The 25,124-nt window shown below is 35.4% G+C and overlaps 1 protein-coding gene across 1 annotated transcript in view; it reads left to right on the top strand.

The window, feature by feature from the left end:
* The window catches only part of LOC128993154 (la protein homolog), a 46,386-nt gene extending 28,227 nt beyond the window's left edge, over nt 1-18,159 (top strand). The window contains exons 10-11 of the mRNA XM_054416912.1: nt 10,225-10,405; nt 17,681-18,159. Coding sequence (XP_054272887.1) covers nt 10,225-10,405; nt 17,681-17,772 — 273 coding nt within the window. The 3' untranslated portion in view covers nt 17,773-18,159. The remainder of the gene's footprint in view (nt 1-10,224; nt 10,406-17,680) is intronic.
* Nucleotides 18,160-25,124: the final 6,965 nt, after the last annotated feature.

The following is a 25,124-nucleotide window of genomic DNA, read 5'->3' as shown; positions in this document are numbered from 1 at the left end:
CATCTCAACTTATTCTCAGAAAATTTCTCTCCTCATGAAACAAACCTTGCAATAATTTTATATGTAGTTATAAATTGTTGTTTAGTTTGGGTTCAATAGCCTTGTACAGTGAACAGACAGACAGGAATAGTTTTGTAAAGTTTTGGCTTGTAGCTATGCGCTGATAAATTGACCGTTATCCTAGTTTCTATGTCTCAAGGTCAACTAACGCACCACAACATTCTGCATTGTATTGTATCCATTCCAAAAATAGCTCTGACGTAACCGCACCGAATATTCGCTTTATCAATCAGCTGATCTAACTGGAAATATTCTACCTCTATATTTTATTTTACTGAATTTATTTCCTTGTACTCACTTTCACAATGATATGATTGATATGTCTGCTACTTGTCTAGATTAATACTGCATTTATAATAGTTGTAATTTTTATTTTATTTTATTTTTGTTAAAGAGATATTAATATTATTATACATTTCACAATGGCTGCTAAGAGTCTTGAAAAGTGTGTTAAGAAAAGAGAAAGGTATTTTTATAAGTTACAATTATGTTATGATCTTGTAAAAGAATTGCCACAACAGAAAGATAGTTTTATTGCTAGGTATTCGAATTTGTCTAATGTGTACTCATCATTTGAATCTCTTTCCGAAGAAATGGATAACCTCAATCTTGAAATAACTGACGTTAGCGTTAGGGTAGATACTAGCGCGCCTTTTAAACAGTTTGATGACATGTACTATAAATGTATGGCTGCCTACAACAAGATTGTTGCCTCTGATCCACCTTCAAATGTCAATGTTGAAGCATCACCCGCAGTTCAGCCTAAACCTAAACTACCCCAGATAGATATAAGTAAGTTTGGTGGACAGTTGGAACAATTTAACTTGTTTAAAGCTTTGTATGATAACTTGATTCACAATACTTCTTTGGCCCCAATGGAGAAGTTTAGTTATTTAAAGAGCTTACTGGAAGGCCCCGCTTTGTCAATTGTTGAAGGCATTCCATTCGATCCAAACAACTATAAGTTAGCTTATGACTCTTTGGTTGAACGCTACACCAATCCCCGTATCTTGGCTTGTTTTTATTTCAATAAAATACTAGATCAGCAACCTGTAAAGACCCCTAGTCTAAGTAGTTTAAGACAAGTTCTTGATGTGTTTCATATTAATGTCCAAGCGTTGAAAAGCCTAAAAGTAGATGATTTGTCAGATTTCATGTTGCTACAGTTAGCGCTACGTAATTTAGACAATAGTACCAGGAAAGCATTTGAGTTAGAATTTAAATCTAAGCAATTTCCTACCTTAGAAGACCTTATGGAATTTCTTCGTGCTCAGTGCTGTGTCTATGAACTCACTAAAGAATCTCACAAATCTACTTTAGTTTTGCCCAAGTCACAAATCCCTCATACTCGCAAAACATTGTTCTCATCTCACTCAACTCAACGCAGTACAACTCAGTCTGACCGCACAGCAACCCAGTCATCTTATCGCCCCGCTATCAGTTGTCCTATGTGTAAAGATGAACACCAACTGTACCGATGTGATCAATTCCTCGCTTTGGCCCCGCACAAACGTTATTCTACAGTACGTTCATTCAATCGTTGTTTCGCATGTCTCGGTTCCCACCTCATTTCCATGTGCACGTCTAAGTCGAGCTGTCGGGTTTGCAGAAGTAACAGACATCACTCTTTACTCCATGAACCAAGCCGAGTCACCGCACCGCTGCCTAAGCCAAATGTGAATCCTGACCTACCTCAAACCTCCGCTGCGCATTCATCGCCCTCAACCACAGTCAACCCCGCGCCTACTACTTCTGTTAACACTACACCGCCTGCTCAAACTTTATCCTGTCAGTTTCAGCATAATGCAATGAGTAATTCTACCCTGCTAGGTACCGCTCAAGTGTTGGTTCAAGATGCTCTAGGCCACTGGCAAGTTTGCCGTGCTGTTATTGATGGAGGTAGTCAGATTAATTTTGTTACTCAATCTCTAGCCCAGACGTTACGTTTACCAATCAGAAAATGTAATGTTAACATTTCTGGGATTGGCCAACAATCTGATTTAACCGCAAAAGGACTTGTCACTTGTAACGTTGCTTCCCGCTATAACAGAGACGATAGTATTCAAATGGACGCAGTAATAATTCCTCAAATCTCTTCTGTACTTCCGGCTGCACCTATTCCCGAATCATTGATAAATCGTTTCAATTCTATACAACTGGCTGACCCTGATTTTCACCGCCCTGCCAAGGTTGATATTTTGTTCGGAGCACAGGCTTTCACAGACATTCTTTCGGATGGTTTCGCGCTTATTAAAGGCAAACCAAGCGCCCTCAGCACAATCTTTGGATGGATCCTTATGGGTGATGTTCCCACACAGCCCATGCAACAACACGAACTAAATTCTTTGTTTGTTTCATCTCAAAGCACTGATAGGCTCTTAGAAAAGTTCTGGGAAATGGAAGAAATAAATTTACCAAAACCCTTGAGTCGCTCTGATCAAGCATGTGAAGACCACTATCAGTCCACTATCCAGAGAGATAATACCGGACGTTACGTGGCCTCCTTACCCTTTAAAGACGTTAAACCTGACTTAGGCTCCACTAGAAAAATAGCTCTCAGCAAGTATCTCCAACAAGAGACGAGATTTCACAAGAAACCAGATATTCGTTTACAATACATGACTCACATGCAGAACTATGTTGACCTAGGTCATATGTGTTTGGCGACTGCGCCCTCTCCATACATTCTTACTCATCACGGTGTCGTTAAAGAATCTTCTACATCCTCCCCACTTCGTGTTGTGTTCAACGCTTCTGAATTAAGTGACACAAATCAGTCTCTTAATAAATCACTGTTAACTGGACCTAAGCTTCAAGCTGATATTGGAACTATTATCACAAACTTCAGATTGCACCAGATTGCTATGACTTGTGACTTCAAACAAATGTATCGAGCTATTCGTATAACACCGGCTGATTGTAAATATCAACATTTGTTTTGGCGCTCTGACCTCTTGGGCCCTGTACAGGAATGGGAATTACAAAGACTAACCTTTGGTCTCTCGTGCAGTCCTTATATTGCACAACGAACTTTAAAGCAACTAGTGCTTGATGAAGGCGCTAAGTACCCAAATGCGGCTGATATTCTAAGCTCCTCTTGTTATATTGACGATCTTGTTTTTGGCGCTCCAACCGAGACTTTGGCTCTTAAGCTTTATGATGAAATCACACAACTATGCTCATCAGGTGGTTTCGAACTTCATAAATGGTCAAGTTCAAGTAGCTCCGTCCTCGCCACAATCCCCGCCGACCGTCGAGAAACACCCCATCCGTTAGGATCTACACACTCGATTAAAGTACTAGGACTTGAATGGGACCCGACTACTGACTGTTTCTGCTACTCTATTTCACCTGTCAACAGTACACCAACCAAACGCAATGTATTGTCTCAAGTTGCTCGAGTTTACGATGTAAACGGCTTTATTAGTCCAATTATTTTCACCTTAAAACATCTACTTCAACAGATTTGGATTGAAAAGCTCAACTGGGACGACCCTCTCCCTCAATCTCTCCAAAATGTTTGGGATAAATTCATCAAAGAACTACCCCTTATGACACAGTTCAAAATACCTCGCTACATTCTCAGTAACTACTTAACCGCTCAGCTGATTGGTTTCTCTGATGCTTCCAAAATAGGAATGTGCGCCTCCTTGTATCTACGTATTGAATGTGAAGATAAGAGTGTAGAGTGCAACCTCCTGCAATCCAAAACTAAAGTCGCTCCTCTGAAAACACTTACGATCCCTCGTTTAGAATTATGTGCCGCTCTTCTCCTTTCTCAGTTAGTAAAAGCGAACCAACCACTTATTAACAAACTTAAAATATCAGACATATTTCTATTCACAGACTCCATGAATGTCCTTGGTTGGTTAAATACACCACCACACCTACTAGAAACCTTTGTCTCAAACCGTGTCTGTAAAATCACAGAAATCACCCCTGTTGATGTTTGGCGTCATATATCAGGAGATGAAAACCCTTCTGACTGTGGCACTAGAGGTTTAATGCCGAATAGTCTGTTGAGTCACCCTCTTTGGTGGCATGGACCCTCTTTTATCCACAATGATATCTCATCTTGGACTCAACCGCCTTCAAACTTTCCTTCGGATGTTATTGAGCCTCAACAAACTCCCACGAAGAACACCTTAACAACTAACACTGTTCCGCAAAATGATCTTTATCAATGGATGAATAGGTTTTCATCACTTATTAAACTTCAAAACATCATGGGCTATGTACTGAGATTTATCCATAACTCACGATCTGATCAATGTGATAAACGCTATGGCTCGTTATCAGTTTCTGAACGAGATGCCGCTCTGGAATGTTGTATAAAATTAGTACAAACACGGCACTATTCTGAAGAAATAAAAGCTCTAAAACTATCCAAGCCTTGTTCTTCATCACTAAGAAAACTTTCTCCATTTCTATCCTCGGACACCCTCATGGTGGGGGGTAGATTGAAATTAGCTCCTTTGCCGGAATCATCAAAACACCCTGTATTGATACCCTCTCAGTGTCATTTGGCAAACATTTTATGTGATTACTATCACTTGTATTCTCTACATGGTGGTCCAAAACTAGTACAAGCATTAATTCAAAGACGCTTCTGGATTATTGGTGCAAGAAATCTTATAAGAAAACGATTATTTCGATGTATCACTTGCTACAAAATGAAAGCTAAACCCACGCAACCTCTTATGGCAGATCTTCCACCCTCACGATTTCAACAGACCCGATGCTTTATTAATGTCGGATTAGATTTTGCTGGCCCTTTTCTCGTTATAGAAAGCACGAGACGAAATGCAAAACTATCAAAGTGCTATATTGCCGTATTTGTGTGTATGGCAGTTAAAGCCGTCCATCTAGAGTTAGTGCATTCACTCTCTACTGAATCTTGTTTAGCCGCTATAGACAGATTTATCGCTCGGAGAGGAATCTGCCGAAACATTTACTCTGATCAAGGTCGCAACTTCGTCGGTGCTGCACGCCAACTACAAGAAATCTACTCTCTCCTGAAGAACTCCACCTCACAGATCTCAGAACATTTGGCTCAACGAGAAATAACTTGGAACTTTAACCCGCCATATGCCCCAAACTTCGGAGGCCTCTGGGAGGCTGCAGTGAAGTCGACCAAACACCATCTTAAAAGGATACTGCAAAACCATAATTTCACGGCTGAAGAATTCACCACATTCCTGTGCCGTGTTGAAGCTGTACTGAACTCCAGGCCACTTTGCGCACTCTCATCGTCACCTGATGACGACTTTAATTACTTGTCTCCTGGCCACTTCCTCACAGGAGACCTCCTGCTATCACGACCGGAAGAAGACATCTCGGAAGAACCCTTAAACTTACTCTCACGCTGGCAGCTAGTTTCTCGTGCCTCTCAACACTTCTGGAAAAGCTGGAGAAGAGATTATCTCCATACTCTTATCCAACGCCCCAAATGGACTGAGAAAACCATCAACCTTAAGGAAGGAGACTTAGTTTTAATGTACTCTAATAATACTGACCCTTTGACTTGGCCCCTAGGTAGGATAATTCAGGTTATGCCAGGATCTGACCAAGTTGTAAGAGTTGTTAAAATCAAAACCCCTGTAGGTATTGTAACACGCCCTGTAAATAAGTTAGTTCATCTCCCTATGGTTTAGATTGTGTTACCTTTGTCTTTTTGTACATATTATCAACATTTTGTATTATCTTTATAGTTAGGTAACAGGTTTGTTTCATGATGACGGTTATTATCCAAGGTTTTTGTTTTAAAGATTTACAGTTTCTTTAATGTTCTTTAATATTTTCAAAAAAAAAATGCTTTTTTGGGTGGGGGGAATGTTCGGTACTTATTAAAAGTCCCTAGATTGGTGCTACCCTAACCTTGCCCAACGTTATCTACGGCGAATCGTCCCCACTCCGACTACTGGAAACGCTACTCACTAGCATTGCCGACGGCGTCATGGGCAGACGTCCGCTACATTTTCCTACATAACTTTACATAGACTTTCATTTACTCATTAATTCAATTAACTTCATTTCTGTCAGTTTTAAGTTTTTTTTTCAATATATCAGTCATTTTTTAACTTCAACTTCAGTGCTAGTCATTTCCCTTGTTGTTGCCCCCGCACCCTTGGTCTACACCGCTGCTGTCTACACCGCTTCCATCCCCTGGACTACCCACTACCTTGGACGAGACGGACGTCATCCACCTTCAAGACATCCGACAAGGTAACGGTAGCACCAGTATTAATTTTGTTGTTCAAACCGCCGTACGGCTTTCCGTTAAAGACCGTACAAGTGGGTTTTACAGATAATTCTCAAAACACGTTTTTGAAGTAGAAAGATTCTATTTGCCTCACTACAGTTTCCCCAGAATGCAATTCCATAGCAAAGTACACTGTGGAAGCAGCCATAGTAAACTTTCAACAGGACATCTCTTTCAACTATGTTTATCAGTCTTCTTATAAGGCAACACACGACCGTTAGTCTGCTGGCAATTTTGTTGATATGGTCAAACCACCGTAAGTTGCTGCTAATATGGATTCCAAGGTATTTTACGCTATCGCTTGGTTGTATATTCTGATCATTGATTTTAAGTAATGGACTGAAGTCTGGGATCTTTGTATTGTAGAATTGGAGTAGGTTAGTCTTTCCCTGATTTAATACTAACATATTTTCAGAGCACCAATTACTCATTTCATTTATACCAGATTGTGTTCTTTCAATGGCATTTTTAACATTTACATCAGTGATTAAGTGACAACCGTCATCAGCAAACATCCATATTCTGCCTTCATGTATAGATTCAGGTAGGTCGTTGACAAATAAGAGGAAGAGGATCGGTCCCAGATTCGAACCTTGGGGAACTCCGGTATTAATGTTGTGTTGAATCTTAGATTTATAGTGCCTCAATACTCCATCATCACCCATGTGTTTCACTGTAACAACTTGAGATCTGTCTTTAAGGTAGGACATAATCCATTTAAGGGGCTCGTCTATTATGCATAGGTTGATCAGCTTTCTTTCTAAGGTCTCGTGGTGTAAACAGTCAAAAGCCTTTGTCATGTCATAGAATAGGCTGAAAACCACTTCTGAGCAGTCAATTCCGTTATATACTGCAGTTAGCAGGGCAAAAACAGCATCTGTGGTTGACTTCTTTTTTTGGAAGCAAAATTGACTATTTGATAGGATGTCATGTTGTTCTAAATATGGGATCAGCCTGCGTAGAAAAGCTACCTCAAAGATTTTTGAGAACACCGATTGTACGGCTATGGGTCGATAGTTACCCACTACATCTTTCTCATTTTTTTTGTGGATGGGGACTATTTTCGATGTTTTTATCCTATCTGGGAACTTGCCTTCATTGAAGGATTTGTTTATTATAAGCGATAGTGGTTTAGCCACAACTGACACAGATGATTTTAATACATGGCAGGGTATGCCGTCAATACCAGCACTAGGCTTAATACAAATTTTCTTTATAATTTCAGCTATCTCATCTTCACTCGTTGGTTTAAGTTTCATGTGAAAGCGAGGTTTCCCACTTCCAGTAGCTGCTTTATTTGCTGAATCATTTGTTCCAACTAAATTTGTCACTTCCTCATAAAAATACTTGTTGAAGGCATTAGCCACTGCAACAGGGTTGTCTACAATGTCCTTTTGTTCCTTGAGTATTATGTTGTTGTGAGTTATCGTGTCCCGGGTAAGTCCATGGACTATCCTCCATGACTCCTTGCTTATATTCTGTGATTTCATGATTTTGTTTTTGTAGTGTTCTTTTTTGCACGATGAAATCAGTTGTGAGTGCAGTTTTTTTGCCGTATTATATTGGTTTTTAGTACAAATATCCCTCGTTTTGCGAGTTTCCCAATAGAGTTCCTTCAGTCTTTCATTTGATAGCCTAATCTCATCATTTATCCACTTAGAATCATCTTCATTTTTCACATTTACAAGTTGTTGAGGAAAACATATAGAAAAATTATGTACAAAACTATCATACAATTCATTAAACAACTCGTCAGAGGTACCTTTTCCATCTTCTAGAAAGTTTTCTTGTTCCAGGCGATATAAAAATTCTTCCATCCCGGACTTGGTAATTTTATTCTTTTCTATTTTTAGGCCGACATTCTTTCTCTGTTCCACAACTACATCAATAAACAGCCAATCGTGATCAGACATGGAAGTAGCCACCGTGCCATAGTCCGTGGACTCTATCTCGTCATTTAAAATAATATAATCAATTTGTGTAGAAGAGCTTTCTGTCACTCTGGTGTCCATCGTTACTATATTTTTGAGTTTGTGCGAGTCCAAAACATCATACAAACACCTTCTATTCAGTGAATCCTCCTTACCGTCAATGTTGATATCACCACATATAATGAGTGGTAAGTCAAAAGAATTTAGCTGATTTAGCAAGTCTTCCAGCACATGCTTGTCTTTACTACTTCCTTCACCACTTCCTACGCCGCAAACCTGTTTCCCCCTCTTCCCATAGCATTTTAGGATTGCAGATATCTTAATTTAATATAATAAATAGGTTACATACCTTATAAATCCGACAAACAGCTCATTTTAATTGAAGGTCGTTTACATGTTTCGGCTTGTATCGGCCATTGTCAAAACATCGCAGTTGGATGGTGAAATCCTTGTCATTGTTTTCTACTAAAAGTACATACACAAACACATACACACGGACGGGACGAACGTTGTCTGCATCCTGACCTTGAGAACGGTGTGCGTGCGTCCTGCCCATGTATTTAATAGGCCTATTTAAAGTATTTTTCGTTTTTCGTAATGTTTTCGTCCCGTCCGTGTGTATGTGTTTGTGTATGTACTTTTAGTAGAAAACAATGACAAGGATTTCACCATCCAACTGCGATGTTTTGACAATGGCCGATACAAGCCGAAACATGTTAACGACCTTCAATTAAAATGAGCTGTTTGACGGATTTATAAGGTATGTAACCTATTTATTATATTGAATACAACAGCTCAGGAGCTAGAATGGAAATGAATTTTAATCTTAATTTAATCGTCAAAAACAGTTCCCACACTTCAGACTTCTCGCCTTTACTACTTCAACCGGACTAGATCGGCAGGAAGTAGGCGGTACTGTAATTACTGTTCTCTTGGGAAAGATTTGAGACCAGTGATCACATGTCTAAATACAATGCTCTCCTAAATTTAAGTCGAATATCACCGTAAACGGTCCATTTTAATGAGTTTTTGGGAACGTCGGCTTTAACCGGAAAACCCGTTATCCGGACTGGCCTCGGTCCCAAGGAGTCCGGATAAGAGGGAGTCTACTGAAGTGACTTTAAGTGTCTTGTCATTGTTGAACACACACAGATTAAGAAATACCATTTACACAATTTTCTCGATAGGCCTACCATATTTAATTTTGCAAAGTTTATTTCTAGGCCTACATTGGTGCAAATTATCTACAAATATTTCTGGGATGTGTACAGTAGGGATTAAGCTCACTCCTAACTCAGATTAAACTGAAGTGTATTGTGTGGATTTTTATATTTTATATGATTTTTCCAGGTTCTAAACTCTGGGTCAATAATCTTGGAAAGGTTTGGTATTGTTAGGTTCTCTAATGTTGTTATATCTGTTATCCTGCAAAAAGTTAAGGTAACAGTCACATGGCTATAACAGGGTGTCCACAAAAAAATTGTCATTAATTTCCATGACTTTCCATGACTACCCATGACCATTTACCATTGATTTCCATGACTCACGAACTTTACACACAAATTATAATATAACATACACACACAAATAATACTGCCTGGACATGTTATTTTGCATAAAATACTGAAATATGTAATAACAGATAACAATGGAGTACAATAGGCACAACAATGAACTAAAACAAACCGAAAACTCATAAAATAATACAACTGTAATAAATTGAATTGTCGAACATTTGTGAAAAATCCTGAAAAATGGTACAACAGTCGGGGTTACGGCCAACTACAGCATTGAATGGTCCCCTCAAATCCATCCATAATTGGAAATTTCCATGACTTTCCATGACTTCTTGCCTATTTCCCTGACTTTCAATGACCAAAATTTTTTCCCATAACTTTTCATGACTATCCCTGACTTTCCAGAATGTGGACACCCTGCTATAAAGTTAATAAGATGTAATTTATCCTGTAGGTTATGAAGGAGTGTGAGGATGGCATTTTGAAGCTCAAGGATGGACAGGAAGTGACGTTAAAACCTCTGGAAGGGGAGGAGGAAGAGAAGTTCTTAGAGTCTGCCCGCAAATCCATCCTGGACCGTCGATCTAAACATAACAAGCCAGGCAGAGGACGACGTGGGGGAGGTAGAGGCAGGGGTAGGTTGGAAATATTCACTTTAGACCAATCAGTGGCAATGGTTGACTATAAAAAAATCAGGGGGTGGGGGAACAATTGGAAAAGCATGGGTTATATTTGGATCATCTTCAAATGGTCCAAAGTCGTTTGGTCCACAGTTTATATTGCCGTTCGTTTGGTCCAAAATCGTTTGGTCCAACAGTTAAAAACTCGTTCGTTTGGTCCAAAATCGTTTTATCCAATTTCATTTGGTCCAAAATCGTTTGGTCCACAGTTTATATTGCCGTTCGTTTGGTCCAAAATCGTTTGGTCCAACAGTTTAAAACTCGTTCGTTTGGTCCAAAATCGTTTGGTCCAACAGTTAAAAACACGTTCGTTTGGTCCAAAATCGTTTGGTCCAAAAGTACAGGCCAAACTAGAAGTAAAATGTTGCATTGTAGAGTAAACTTATGAAATATACTGTACGTTTATATTGCCGTTCATTTGGTCCAAAATCGTTTGGTCCAACACATTAATACGAGTTCGTTTGGTCCAAAGTATAAACTATTGCGTCCCTCACATTGAAGGCGTTCAAATATCCGCCGTCATATACAATAATAATATTAATACAATTTTTGCTTTAAACATGTTGACTTTCTATGTTTTTAACGTTAAGACGCCATGTTTTCTTGTATTCAAACCACTAAAGCGTACATAAACAAACTTAAAGCTCAATAGTGTATCATACGGTTTGAAATCTTATAAATTAACAGTTTTAATCACATTTGGCGACCTTCTAATATACAGAGTGTTCAGTGGACCAACGTGTTTTAAATGTTTATCATACACCTTAATTTGTATTGTTGTACCGGTACCTATTTACAATGGAGTGTTTACTATTGATCATGATTGTCTATAATTCTTAATCAAAAGGTTAAAATATAACATGAAAATTACATTAATTAGCCTACTCATATTTTCTGGACGACCACAATTTCCTGGTAAAAATTTTGTCTTACAGAATTATATATAAGGATCTTATTTTCTTATTTTAAATTGATGTTCTTCTGTATAATGTCATGTTTAGCAATATAACGTTCCATTACGAACAGTTATATAATCTTAATATTACAGTAACTCTTTCAATCATTTCTTATTGCATTATGTTATATCTATTGTACTGGTTGGTGTCTGCCTTTTTGACTACTTTTGCCGATATTTTGTCTTATTATTGAAGACCGACAGATCATCACGAGATTATTGTAATAAATGTGTATTCAATCATTGGACAATTTCCCATTATGTAATACGATACAGAATAATAAAAGTGCAGAAGGCTTTTACAGTCTATGAAAATGAATGTTAAATAGGCTACTTTTATTGAACATAGACATATCATGAAGGTACATGAATTATAGGTCTACTCTTTGTGATATGCATAATTGTCTGAGACAAACATTCAGGCACGTTGCCCATATTAACTAAAGAAGTGTTGCGCATGTATACTGGCGCTACTCAGGAACAAAAATCATTGATCTCTCAAAGTTACTTACCCAGATGGTGACATCAAAAAGGCCCAAACTCCATACTGTACTATAAACAGTTTCTCAGGCCAGAGTCAATATAATGCACTTGAATTGTGGCATCTATTAATTCGGCTTATATTTCTCGTAACCAACAGATTGTTCATCAGCAGAAGAAGTTCAGTGTGCTCTTATCGTGTCTAATGACATCCAAACACAGAAACCTTAAATAACAGTAGTACCTATATCTTGACGGATGGTTTGCAGTAGCATGTTACCTTTTGTACGATATTACGGACCAACACAACAGCAAATCCTTCAATAAAACACTTCACATAAATCTGAAGGGCAGCTCCTGATTTTATGACCTCTTTAGTGTGTATATTGCATCCGTGTTGTTTAGTAAGTTCAACGCTAAAAAACTTTTATGACATTCTAATTTCAAATTGTATCTTTCAATTAAAGGAACGATTTCGTCCATAACCGTTGGCACTTAAAGGTATTCATGTAGAGTTCTATTGGTTACATACCAAGGTGCATTAGCTATCTTACTCAGCATTTTGGATTGGTATCTTTCTATAATTTCGATATTTTACCGAGCACCAAAGTTGCACACCGTATCTCCATATTGGTTTCAATATAGTTTTGTACAGGAATTATTTCTTTTCTTGATCAAGTTTTGATTTTCTTCCGTTGAGCCAATTCAATTGATTGCATTTAAGATTTAGTTGTTGCCGTTTTCTCCAAATGTGTGTTCAACTTAGTGTACTTCAGTAAGTTGGGTGTTGTTTATTGTGACAGGAAAACAAGAATTTAGATTTACAGTAAAAGACCCCCACCGCAGCAAACCTGCTGACCAAGTGAATTTCAACCTATCTCATTACATTTTTACTAAAATATTTCCATAAATAAGACATATTTATTCCCAATTTCAATAACACATTAGATTTAACAAGTGCTTAGATTTGCTACTACGGAAAAATAAAAAAGTTTAAAAAACAGTGTAAAATAAGATTTAATTCCAATAAATTTACCCATCAAAAACTTTTAACTTAATAATTACACAATAGTATAATTCTTGCCTATTGCCGAAAATGAAGTTTTGCCGACTCGAAATATTTTTAAAACAATCGAGAACTGCAAAACCATTATTTATTTTGTCCCTGGTACGAACACTATTTTTCACCACACTACTACTATCTATCTATATCTATAAAAGAGGAACTATGTATGTATGTATATATATGTGTGTGTGTATATACGTTATGGATTCCGAAACCGCTCGACAGATTGTAATGAAACTTTCAGGCATTATTAAGCATCTTTCAAGGATGGTTCGAGTGAAGTTTGGTGCAGATCCGTTAAAAGGGCTCTGCCCCAGAGGGTTTTAAGTGGGACAATGTCAGACTTTTTGATCTAGAATGTTTACAAATAAATATAATTTAAAAGCAGATGATTACTTTCACCAACTGTTTTGTACGTTTGAATAACTACAACATTCTGTATTAGCATTAGTCATGATTTGAAATAGTGCCACAGTGTTTCTACAGATTGCAGCACAGAAAACTATTTTACATTTGAATAAGTCCAAATGTATTAAACCCCAATCGCAGCACACCTGTGCACTTAACAACGTTTAAATTCTCCAATGTTAAATATTAAAACATAAAAACCCTTATAAAAGTACTGTATTATAAACAATAAAAGGGATGACTTTTTTAAATGTATGACAACAGCTAATTTGCAACCAAAAGGTGAGTGAGCTTAGCGAACGAACATCAACCTGGAGGCGAGTAAGCGTAGTGAACGAGCTAACCTGAAAACAAGTGAGCGCAGCGAACGATTTCCAACCTGAAGGTGAGTGAGCGTAGCGAACGAACTTCAACCAGGACGTGATTGAGCCATGCAAATACTTATGAAGTTAAGCGGGGCAAAGCCCGCGGGTACAGCTAGTTCACAATAATAATTAATGAACACTGATAATCAACTCAACTTTAAGGTTATGCGAAGAAGTAATTTCAGGAATAAGCAAAAATAATAATAAACCGTTGCTAGGCAACGGTGAAAATAAAACAATTCTATTGCAATGCTGTGGATACTGTTTGTGTATTTAATATGCAAGCGGGCAACTGATTTTGCGGCCCTAGGGATGTAAAAACCTGCTCGGTCCCCAAATGACGATTACAGCTTGGCATGGCCAGCAAAACGTAACTTTCAGCCTCTAATTAACGTATGTAAAAAAGGTAATAACATCATAGTGTGGTGAAAAAAACATTTTCAAACAATAAAACAAATAAAAAACTCAAAGCTTTTACTTACTTTTCAATGATAAAATCATACATAGTCAAACAATAATTTACAACATATGGTCTGGTTAATATTACGGGTTGAATGAAAAGAAACATGTGAACTTGCTTCTAAAAAAAACATTGCTCACTTAGTATTGATTATAAAAATATTATAAAAACAACGAACAAACCACAAGTGAAAGTGTTACAATACATATTCTTGACCATTTAAGGTGCTTGCTAAATGTAGCACTTTATTAAACATGGTATCAAATATGTATTAACTTACTTTCTCACGCTAACTGGCAATCACGACAATCAATATTATTGTACACATATAACTTCTAACATAAATATTTCAATTGCAATTTGAAACCAAATACTGTTAAGTACCAACTGAAACCAACTACTGTACAGGTAGTTTATGTGCTACTGTTGGTCAGTCCTACAGTATGTTTCATCTAGGGTCCTACGCACGTGAATCGAGTAGTCAATATAAATCACAACAGGTAGCCTAGTTAACACAAAGAGACAAAAATTTTGTAGTAAATATAATTCACTGACATCTTCAATAATTGAACAATGTTTTACAGAAATGAAATTTTCTAACATGACTTAACTTGATGGCAAAACATAAACTTAAAATGATTGTATGTACTGTGAAACTCAACTATACGAAGTGGTTTATATGTATAGTAGTAAATTGCAAATTTAGTGATAACGCACATCCTTTATGGTAAGGGAAAACTACATTTTAAAGTTAGATATTATGGCGGCGAACAACTACAAACACAACATTTGTGTAAACAAAACATTATTAACATAAACATTTACATGTTATTAGCGAATTTCCCTATAGGGAAGTAGCTATTACCGTAGGTGGCACGGTAAGACCTAGGCCCGGGACCGATTTACTTTTTCATTTTGATGTCCCCAGAGGTCAAAAACACCATTCGTTCAAATTTATATATATATATACGTCCGTGAACGCGATAACTTGAGTAATTTTTGTCCGATTTTGATGAAATTTGGTTTAAAGGTGTAAGGCGGGATAAACTTCAATGAGTTCGCGAACTGGCATGATCGGACCATGGGAACAGGGTTTTACGGGGACTTTTATGGGGTAAAATATGGGTTTTCTCATTTTTGGCTCTAAAAACACAAAATTTCCCAATTTTTCTCTAGATCGTTTTAAAGAGCTTAAAAAAACAAATAATTTAGTATATCAAAGTGTTTTGGTACGACTAATGGTCATGGAGAAAATTCAAAAAATTGTAAATTTCAAATTCCCATGTTATCCTTATGGAGATTGTTGTAAAATGTTGAAGTTTGCTTGTTTATGGATATATTTTGATAAAACTTGGCAAATTTGTTTATTTTATACTAAGCTATCAATATTTTACTAAAAATACACTTTATTAGTTTCCTTGTAGCAGCAAACCTAGGCACTCATTAAACCGTATGTTATTTAAATAGATTTAATTGAAAATAAATTCAGACAAATGGAAATTCGTTTAGTCGGCAGGTTTGCTGCGGCGGGGTATTCCATTTGAAACCAACTTTTCACCTTTTAGAAAAAACAACATGAAACTACTTTGGACTGGTTAGTACGCAATTTACACTTAATTTCTATAACACAGTGAAGTTAGCCTTACGTACGGTTATGGCCTCGACATCCCCTTCATCTCTTAATTATCTATCATTCTATTTAAATTCATTAATATCCGTAAAGTGGTTCAAAATATCAAAACAAAAAACGCGTTTATATATATATATATAGTATCAGACTAGTATTTATCCGGCACGCGTTGCAGTACTAAAAACTAACTATTAAATGTATACAAAAAATATAATACAATTTAAAAATATAAAATATAAAAATATAAATATTTAAAAATATAATGTAATTTTTATAAAGGTACAACAATTACACTTTTTGTATTACATTTTTTTTATTACTACAAACATAACACTTTCGGAAGTTTTACAAATAGGACATATCTTCGATGAGAAATTAACTTTATATATTTGTATTATTAACTACATAATTGCTACAAATAACATGACAAACACACAACAAACACAGATTGAATTTAATATATAGATAAATTTAATAAACCATCTTTTTAACATTAAATGCAAACTCAAAGCAAAGTCAATATTTATCAACAAATCTAGGGAATTAAAACGCGTTGTTTTTAGATTGACTGGGGATAAAAAGTAAACATTACACAAACACATTATATATAAATAAATATATGTATATGTACGTGTATATAATTGCAAACATATCAATCATTTAGAAACAACAAATAGGCCTCGGAAGGCAGGCGGTTGGGTTGACGACGTGACGGCGATTATTTGAACGCCTTCTATGTGAGGGACGCAATAGTTCATACTTTTGGACCAAACGAACTCGTATTAGAGTTTTGGATAAAACGACCCGATCGAATGATCCACAGAGAAACGTACAGTCTATTTCATAAGTTTACTCCACAATGCACAATTGTAATTCTGGTTTTGCCTGTACTTTTGGACCAAACGATTTTGGACCAAACGAACTGTTTTACAACTTGTGGACCAAACGATTTTGGACCAAACGAACTGTTTTACAACTTGTGGACCAAACGATTTTGGACCAAACGAACTGTTTTAAAACTTGTGGACCAAACGATTTTGGACCAAATGAAATACTCCCCAACTGGATGATAAAACGATTTTGGACCAAACGAACTGTTTTACAACTTGTGGACCAAACGATTTTGGACCAAACGAACTGTTTTACAACTTGTGGACCAAACGATTTTGGACCAAATGAAATACTCCCTTATATTTTGCATAAACTTTACATTCATATCTTTGTATACAGGGCACAGGGTATTTAAAATGGTGTGGACATGTAGCGATTCCTTGGGTCAAAATTTGAAAAATCAAGAAAAAAACTTTTCTTATTATTGCTTTGTTAACCTGATATCTGCCATTTTGTATTTTTTGCATACATACACATTTTTATCTTTGGATTGTTTCAACCAATCTTAATGATACTTGGTATATATGTTAAAGTAGAAAAGACCCATGTTAGAAAAAATTTTACCTTGGTCCAATTGAAAATTTTAAAATGGCGGCCAAATTTTGCGTATACATCCAAATTTAAATTACATTTACCTCCTATATTTAGAACACTAACGGATTAACATTTTTTTAAAGCTTTTAACTGAAAGTGAATAAAAGAAACGTCTTATAACACTTAAAACATATATTTACGCTTATACTGTTACTCACAAGACGGTAAATATACAAAAAAGGTGGTAACTGATGATCGATTTTGATTGGACACTCCAATCATCATCAGACCCAATAGGCGTCATTTGCCTATAACTATGTGTATTGCAGTTTGTATCGAACGAAATTTGTTCTAACGAAACAGTTAGACTATACCGATCAGAACTATATATCGATATATCGCATTGCCAAGGTTTTTATCCAAGCTGTTTTTGTTTAACAGGCCGAGGTGGTTGGGGCAGAGGAAGAAGACATGATAGTTCGGGTGAACCTCAGGCTAAAGGAGTCAAAACAACGTTTGATGATGATGACTAAACTACCTGACCAACAGAAACAGTTTTTAATGATATCCAGTAATTATAGTTTGTAAATTATTTGCATTAGAACTCCACTAGTTTACAGATCTCACATTATGATGAGAAATTGTTACATTTGGCTTGCCCTACTATGATTTCGTAGTTGAATATTTTAGTTTCTAAGAAAAGAACCCAACCTTGTTAAAACTTTTTGTTAGCTAAACAAACTGGATGTTCATTTTTTTAAATTATTGTGACTGATGTTTTTTTTTTATGATTTTAACAACTTCAAGTAATTAGTATTTGTGCTGTTTACTGTAAATATTCGTGGAATGGTGTTTGTATGAAAGATGTATGTTGATAATGATGAAAGTTATCAAAGAAATAATATCTTTTATTTATTTGATGTTTAACTTTTTTCTTTCCTTGACTATGCAATGGTGTACCATTTACTCGTACGTTAGTTATATTTTTTAGGAAAGCCTTTTATTCCATTCAACTAATTTCATTCTTTTACATTTAAAATTCGCTACAAATCTAACATGGTAAGGATCTTGTTTCATCAAGTCGAATAAAGAAACATCTTTATTAATTTTTTTTGTTCTATGTGATAATACTGAGGTACTAAATTTAAATTTTCAACCCCGGTGAGCTTCCGGATTACTTCCAAAAAGCATAAAAATGAGGGAATTTGGCACATTTTTACGTTTCTCCAATTTTGACCCTAAAGCTTACCGTAACTTTTTCATGAAAAACAACCATTATCATTATAAAAGTAAATTAAATTACCGGCACCTATAATTTAAGTCCAAAAAATGGTTATTACAGGCCTAATAGTTTCCAAGATTTAGCTATGGAAATAATAGTTTAAATTATCAAATTTTTACTTCTTTTAAGTTTTGCCACTTTTTGCCCTGAAGCACCACTTTTAGCGAATTTCCCATATAGGGAATAAGGTATTTATTTTTATTTTTTGCTTCCAACGGTCCAAACAAACCAATTTACAATTATGTTTACAATAAATATTCAATGTTACTAATATCTAAGGGACAAGCCAAACGTGCAATGGGACGTATTTGTATTACCGTAATACCCATGGTAAGACCTGGACTCGGGACCCATTTACTTTTTTGTTTTTTTACACCATCCTTTCAAATTCATATGTGTTTATGAATTTTCCTTTAAATTCATATATACAGGGTGTTGAAAATGTCTGGAACCAACATTATATCTGGTGAGTGGTTAAAGAAAAACAACTGATATTTTTTGTACGGATATACTATGGGTTTACCTATTGGTGCCTTATGAAAGTTTTTACCACTTATAGGGAACGTCCTGTGGAGGATTCAGTAAAAAGTTTTAATGGAAGCCTATGGTAAATGATACATCATTTTAAAGGCCATTTTTTTCTGAGTAAGGAGCCACAAGTTTCATCTCAAAAGGACCACCCTAGCAAAAATGGCGATTGTTTGAAATTTAAAAAACCACTTATAGGGAACGGAATTTTTAAATTTCAAACAGTCGCCATTTTTGCTAGGGTGGTCCTTTTGAGATGAAACTTGTGGCTCCTTACTCAGAAAAAAATTGCCTTTAAAATGATGTATCATTTACTATAGGCTTCCATTAAAACTTTTTACTGCATCCTCCACAGAACGTTCCCTATAAGTGTTTTTTTAAATTTCAAACAGTCGCCATTTTTGCTAGGGTGGTCCTTTTGAGATGAAACTTGTGGCTCCTTACTCAGAAAAAAATGGCCTTTAAAATGATGTATCATTTACCATAGGCTTCCATTATAACTTTTTACTGAATCCTAAACAGGACGTTCCCTATAAGTGGTAAAAATTTTCATAAGGCACCAACAGATAGGTAAAACCATAGTATATCCGTACACAAAATATCAGTTGTTTTTCTTTAACCACTCACCAGATATAATGTTGGTTCCAGACATTTTCAACACCCTGTATATATACAGACAGGGTGTCCCACGTAAGGTGTCGCAAACTGATTACAGAAGAACAGTCTAAGGAATAATTAAAAAATATTTTAAACTTTTTTTCCGATACAGGGTGTGCTAGTTTGAATCTCGGAATAAATCAGTCCTGGGTCTAGGTTTTACTATGAGACCCACAGAAATAGCTTATTTCCAAAAATGGAAATACACTAATAACAGACATTCATGGGAGTGAAAGTTAAGGTAGAAACAAGAGAAACAATCGGAATCGAAAGTACAAATATTTACTGGAAATCCACTCTTTCCTCAAGAGTAAAAAAGCACAACAATTAGACAAGTTGATATCAGACTGTACATTTTCCAATAATTCCATTGAGATGTATCACAGAATATTGTTACAATATGGAGTTAAGCAACAAAACCTAGTTAAGTACTTTGTTAATACAATTAATTACTAACAATAACAAAGCATAAGAGTAGAATTGCATATAATTTCAAAAATAAATAAGAAATAAGCTTATATACAATGAAAATAAGAATACATTTATACACAAATATCAACTTATAACCTTAAAGTACTAGCTTGAGGTTTAAGGGATAGGTTTTAAGTTGCAATAAATTTACAATTGAATTTGAAATTTGTGTACATTAGAGGTTTTGTACTCAATAAAAATGATAAACTAACTATAAATTACACAGACATAAGCTAATGAATCTCATTGTGGTATGGAAAAATAGCATTAGATTAGCTAAAAAACCAAAAAGAGCACAAAAATCACATCATCAAATACCACTGTAGAAAAATCTCAGTAGACCAAATAAATGAACAAAACATTTCAAAAAGGCCTTTGACTATACATACATGTATACTAGAATATACTGAATATCGATAGTTAGCTTACTTTAAATACAGTAATATAACTTGGAACATCAATTTTGGAAAGTTACAAAAGTGTTTAAGGCAGTATTGAGTACAAAATTAGCAGATAGTTTCTTAGAGTCAGGATAGATCACATTTTTCTTTTTCCAAACTAACCATTTAGAACTGCTTCACTTATAAGAAAATACTATCAGAATAGTTCCAGTCCTATATTTTACACTCGTTACAATGCCCTCTGTATCATAGCCTGCGTCGTGTGTTTGGCAGTTTAACAGGAGGTGACAGTCCCAGCTGACAGCTAAGCTGTGTGATAGCCTTACCTAGAATAACAATAAGGATCCTTTTAGACACAGAAGTGTAAAATACATTGTGAAAGCTAGAACTAAAAAATGTAACCTGAGTCATGAATATTATCAGTCGACAGTATGTAACATACAAATAAACTTAGACTACATCACAGATGTAAGATGGAGACAATGTATACATGACAAATATCAGTTGAATAACAATGTAAGTTACAGTAGAACCCCTAAAATCTGGCCTTGGTTTTACCGGTCCTCTGTTTATCCGGCCCCTTCCAGGAATAGTCCAGTAAAATAAGACATTTTAGTATGCAAAAGGTCGGGTAGTTCTGATTTTTGGATATGTTGTTAGTATTGGGCCCATAACATAAAATCCAAGTTATCCACCTCGAGATGCTGCCGCTCGCCGAGGGGCGCGCCACTTGTTATCGTAATATAAAAAATATGGCAATTCCTATTGTTTTTCACTCAATCTCGTGAACCGTTCATTTTACAGAAAATTTTATATTATTACATTAAAGAAGAATAAATTTGTGACAGTTTAAGCCCAACAGCAAGTATGTAGCGTAAATAATGGTCAAAATACAAACCATCAAAATAAATAACTTTTCCAAAAACCGATAAAAATTGTGGTTTTTTTTAAATATTTCCACAATATAGTTGTTTGAAGCAAACACCGTATTGATTTAGAGAGTATGCCAGTTTATTTGCTATTAATAGAAAATAAATGAAAGTATGAATAAAAATACCCCCACCTCAGCAAACCTGCAGACTAAGCGAATTTCCATTTGCTTGATTTGATTTTCACAAACCTATTTAAATAGGGAATGTTGCTGGAAGTCAACAGTCCCAGGAGATCAAATAATTTATACCTGTGCCGCTAGGTCAAAAACTACAATGTTTGCAGTGTCTGTAGATCAAAAGTCCCAGTAAGTCAAATAATACAGTCCGAGCTAAAAACGTGGTCTATGTTAAAGCAATTGACTTATTGGGAATTTGACCTAATGCAACAGCAGTTTTAATATAACGAAATACGTTAAAATACAAGTTCAGTTTCGCTGAGTCAACAGTGCCGGGAGATCAAAAGCAATAAAAGTGAACGTCGATTCAGTGTAAAGTAGACCTCCTGCAACGCTTACTACACCAACAAAACCCGCTTTTAGTTACTTCGTGTTTTGTCATAATTAGAATAGAGCTAAAATTATCATATTTGGTACATAGCTTATCTATTAATGCTTCTTGCCAACTGTTTGGTCAACACTGGAAATAGGTATAGCCATTCGTCAAAATTTGTGGCATAAAATACCCGCAAGGACGATCTTACTGAAAATTTCTGGTTATTATATACGTTTGTAAAAGGAGATCCATTTAATTGTAGAACTATTTTATGAGTTATAATGTAGTCTACATATAAACTGTGTAAATGTATTACGCCTCGGAAGGGTTGAAACCTTTCTAAACTATCATATATATTATTAAAACGTAAATGGGGGTTTTTCACATTCTGAATCAACCAGTCGACGGATTTTTGTTATTTTTGTGTTGAAAGAAAGATAATTTTGAGAACTAGGGAAAGTCAAAACCATAATAATTATAATTAAGGGTCCAGTTTTTTAGAAATTAAGTTTTAATTTTTAAAAAGTCTAGCAGCCGACACTAACCTTCTAAGCTAGCTTTCAGTACAATATAATTTGCTTAACATAACAGCTGTAAATAACATTCAGCATTTGTGACAAAAAATCAGGCATTTGGAAACAAATTTAAAGAAATATTTAGAGTTGACTTATTTATACTATGTTTAATACGACATGGTATATAATATATATATCCAATAATGTCAATTATTCAATTATTAGGTATGACCATGGCAGATTAATTAAATATGCATAGTAAAATAGTAGGATGTTCAAATTATTTTTTAAAGGGATCTTTGTAATCATCAATTTGTTTTGGTCCCATATAATTTGTTTTAACTAACAGCTGGTTGAATGTAATATTGTTCTATATAACTATTAGGTTTTTGGCGAATTTCCCATATAGGAAATAAGCTATTACCGTAGTACTTATGGTAACACCAATCGTGGTAACACCTGGACCCGGGACCGATTTAATTTTTTGTTTGGAGGCCCCTAGAGGCCAAAAAACCATCCGTTCAAATTCATATATACAGGGTGATCAACTCAAGGAGGCCACCATTGGGAAATCGAAAACGGTAAGAATTAGAGAAAACTTTAAATGGGGGACATTCCTTTATTTTTTGTGGCAGTTAAAAATATGATTTTAGTTTTTTTATCATGTTTTCGGATAGAATATGCAGTTTAAAAACCTTTTTAGCCTTGACACTCATTCGATAAACCCACTCGTTTAGGAGTACAGCCTATGGAAAAAATTACTTCCGGTGTACATTTTACATCATGTAGCTCCTAAACGAGTAAGTTTAGAGCAAAATTGCAAAAAGTAAATTAGTCTTAGAATTGCATCTACATTCCTTAAAGACTATAAAATAAAGTTTTCCACTTTTCAAGTTTGCCGCCATTTTTTAAATAATATAATTCATATTTTTAATGAATTTTATGGTCTTTTTGGAATGTGGATGCAATTGTAAGACTTTTTTACTCTTCTCATTTTTGCTATAAACTTACGTGTTTATGAGCTACATGATGTAAAATGTACACCGGAAGTCATTTTTCCATAGACTGTAACTCCTAAACGAGTGGGTTTATCGAAAAAGTGTCAAGGATAAAAAAGTTTTTAAATTGCCTTTTCTATCCGAAAACATGATAAAATATAGGGTGTTCCATGAGAAATTTCAAATTTGGCCGCTGAATTTCAAAAAACTAGATACAGTAGTCACCACTCTATGCGACATATTCTAACCAGAAAATTGTAATCGTATGATTCTATAAGCATTGGTAGGATTGCAAAGTACTACACAAACATTATTTCAAGGGTAATAACAGTCACAATTTCCGCTGACTTTATAAGAGTCAACTAAAATATTATATATGTACTAATGGACACACTACTAAATGGAACAACTAATGGAAATACTCACGATGTACATATAAAAGTTCGATATAAGCATTGAGTATACGCGTCAGTAGATACGTGTATACCCAATGATATAAGCAACGGTTCTTGCAATTTATTTCTTATTGTTTTTTAGAGTTGTTTTCGGACTTACTCACACTCATATAAGATTGTCCACGTTTGTCATTGATAATGTAGCCATGTTACACCCGTTGTCACGAATATGTTTACAAGTTTTCCGTCTGTTTTTGAATAGCGATACATTTTTTCACATACTTAAGAACCACCTGATTTCGTGCATTACATGTTCGTCTCAATTTTATTTGCTTTAGTAGGCATTCTTTTGGTTGATGAGGACTTCAATCGGTCCTTTCAATGATTGCTCATGAAATATAGTACTTTGTCCATTAATTTTTATTGTTTGGTAAAATGGATTAAATTATCCAGCAAACCCAAATTGAAATAGTAAATATAGTATTTCAAACAAATCAGTAACATGTTAATAATGTAGCCTACATTATTTCCTTGAATTGCGTAACAGCAATTACTTGAGCTGATCCTAATATAAATAAATCAATATGTTCTTCATAGGCGTAACATGGGTTCTTTAAGAGCCACTGGGGCTGAGCCCAAGGGATTTAAAAAATGTAAGGTTAGTAAGGTTGGTTTGTAAATGTACGTGACACGCTCTTTCTAATGAGACATGAATGGTCAAAATCGCCCTAGAAATTCGGAGTTCAACGGAAAAAATTCGTGTTGGCGTTATACAGTATGGTTGAAAAGTCCTGGATTGGCTATATTTTTTAAACAATATAGATAAAGTAGTGAGACTTGGTAGTTGGTATATCAATAATAGCCAAGAATATCTACTGTCTTAAGCTATTATCATTTTTTATCCCTTAAGGGGGATGGACCACAAAGACTGAGACAAAATTCTTATATAATTTTAATACTTTTTTACCTGTTTTTGAAATGGCGACCATACAAATTTATGCATTTTAAGCCAAGTATGAATGGAGATGAGTGTGTGATGAGTGGAGCGATCTTGTCGTCCTGTTAGTGACTAAGGCCGACATAATCCTTAGACACAGCTGATAATTAATAGTACATAAAGTCAATTAATAGCAGCAGAGGTCAAGTTTGGTATCAAATTAAAGGTTTTATTCACAAAAATACATTGCCTCAAACCTAAACTCAAACGATGATTA

This window comes from Macrosteles quadrilineatus, unplaced genomic scaffold, assembly GCF_028750875.1.
Source record: "Macrosteles quadrilineatus isolate MER2022 unplaced genomic scaffold, UCM_ALF_1.0 Scaffold_4__1_contigs__length_99947679, whole genome shotgun sequence".
NCBI lineage: Eukaryota > Metazoa > Arthropoda > Insecta > Hemiptera > Cicadellidae > Macrosteles > Macrosteles quadrilineatus.
Note: the sequence above shows the minus strand (reverse complement) of the source record. Positions and strands in the feature narration are given on the sequence as shown.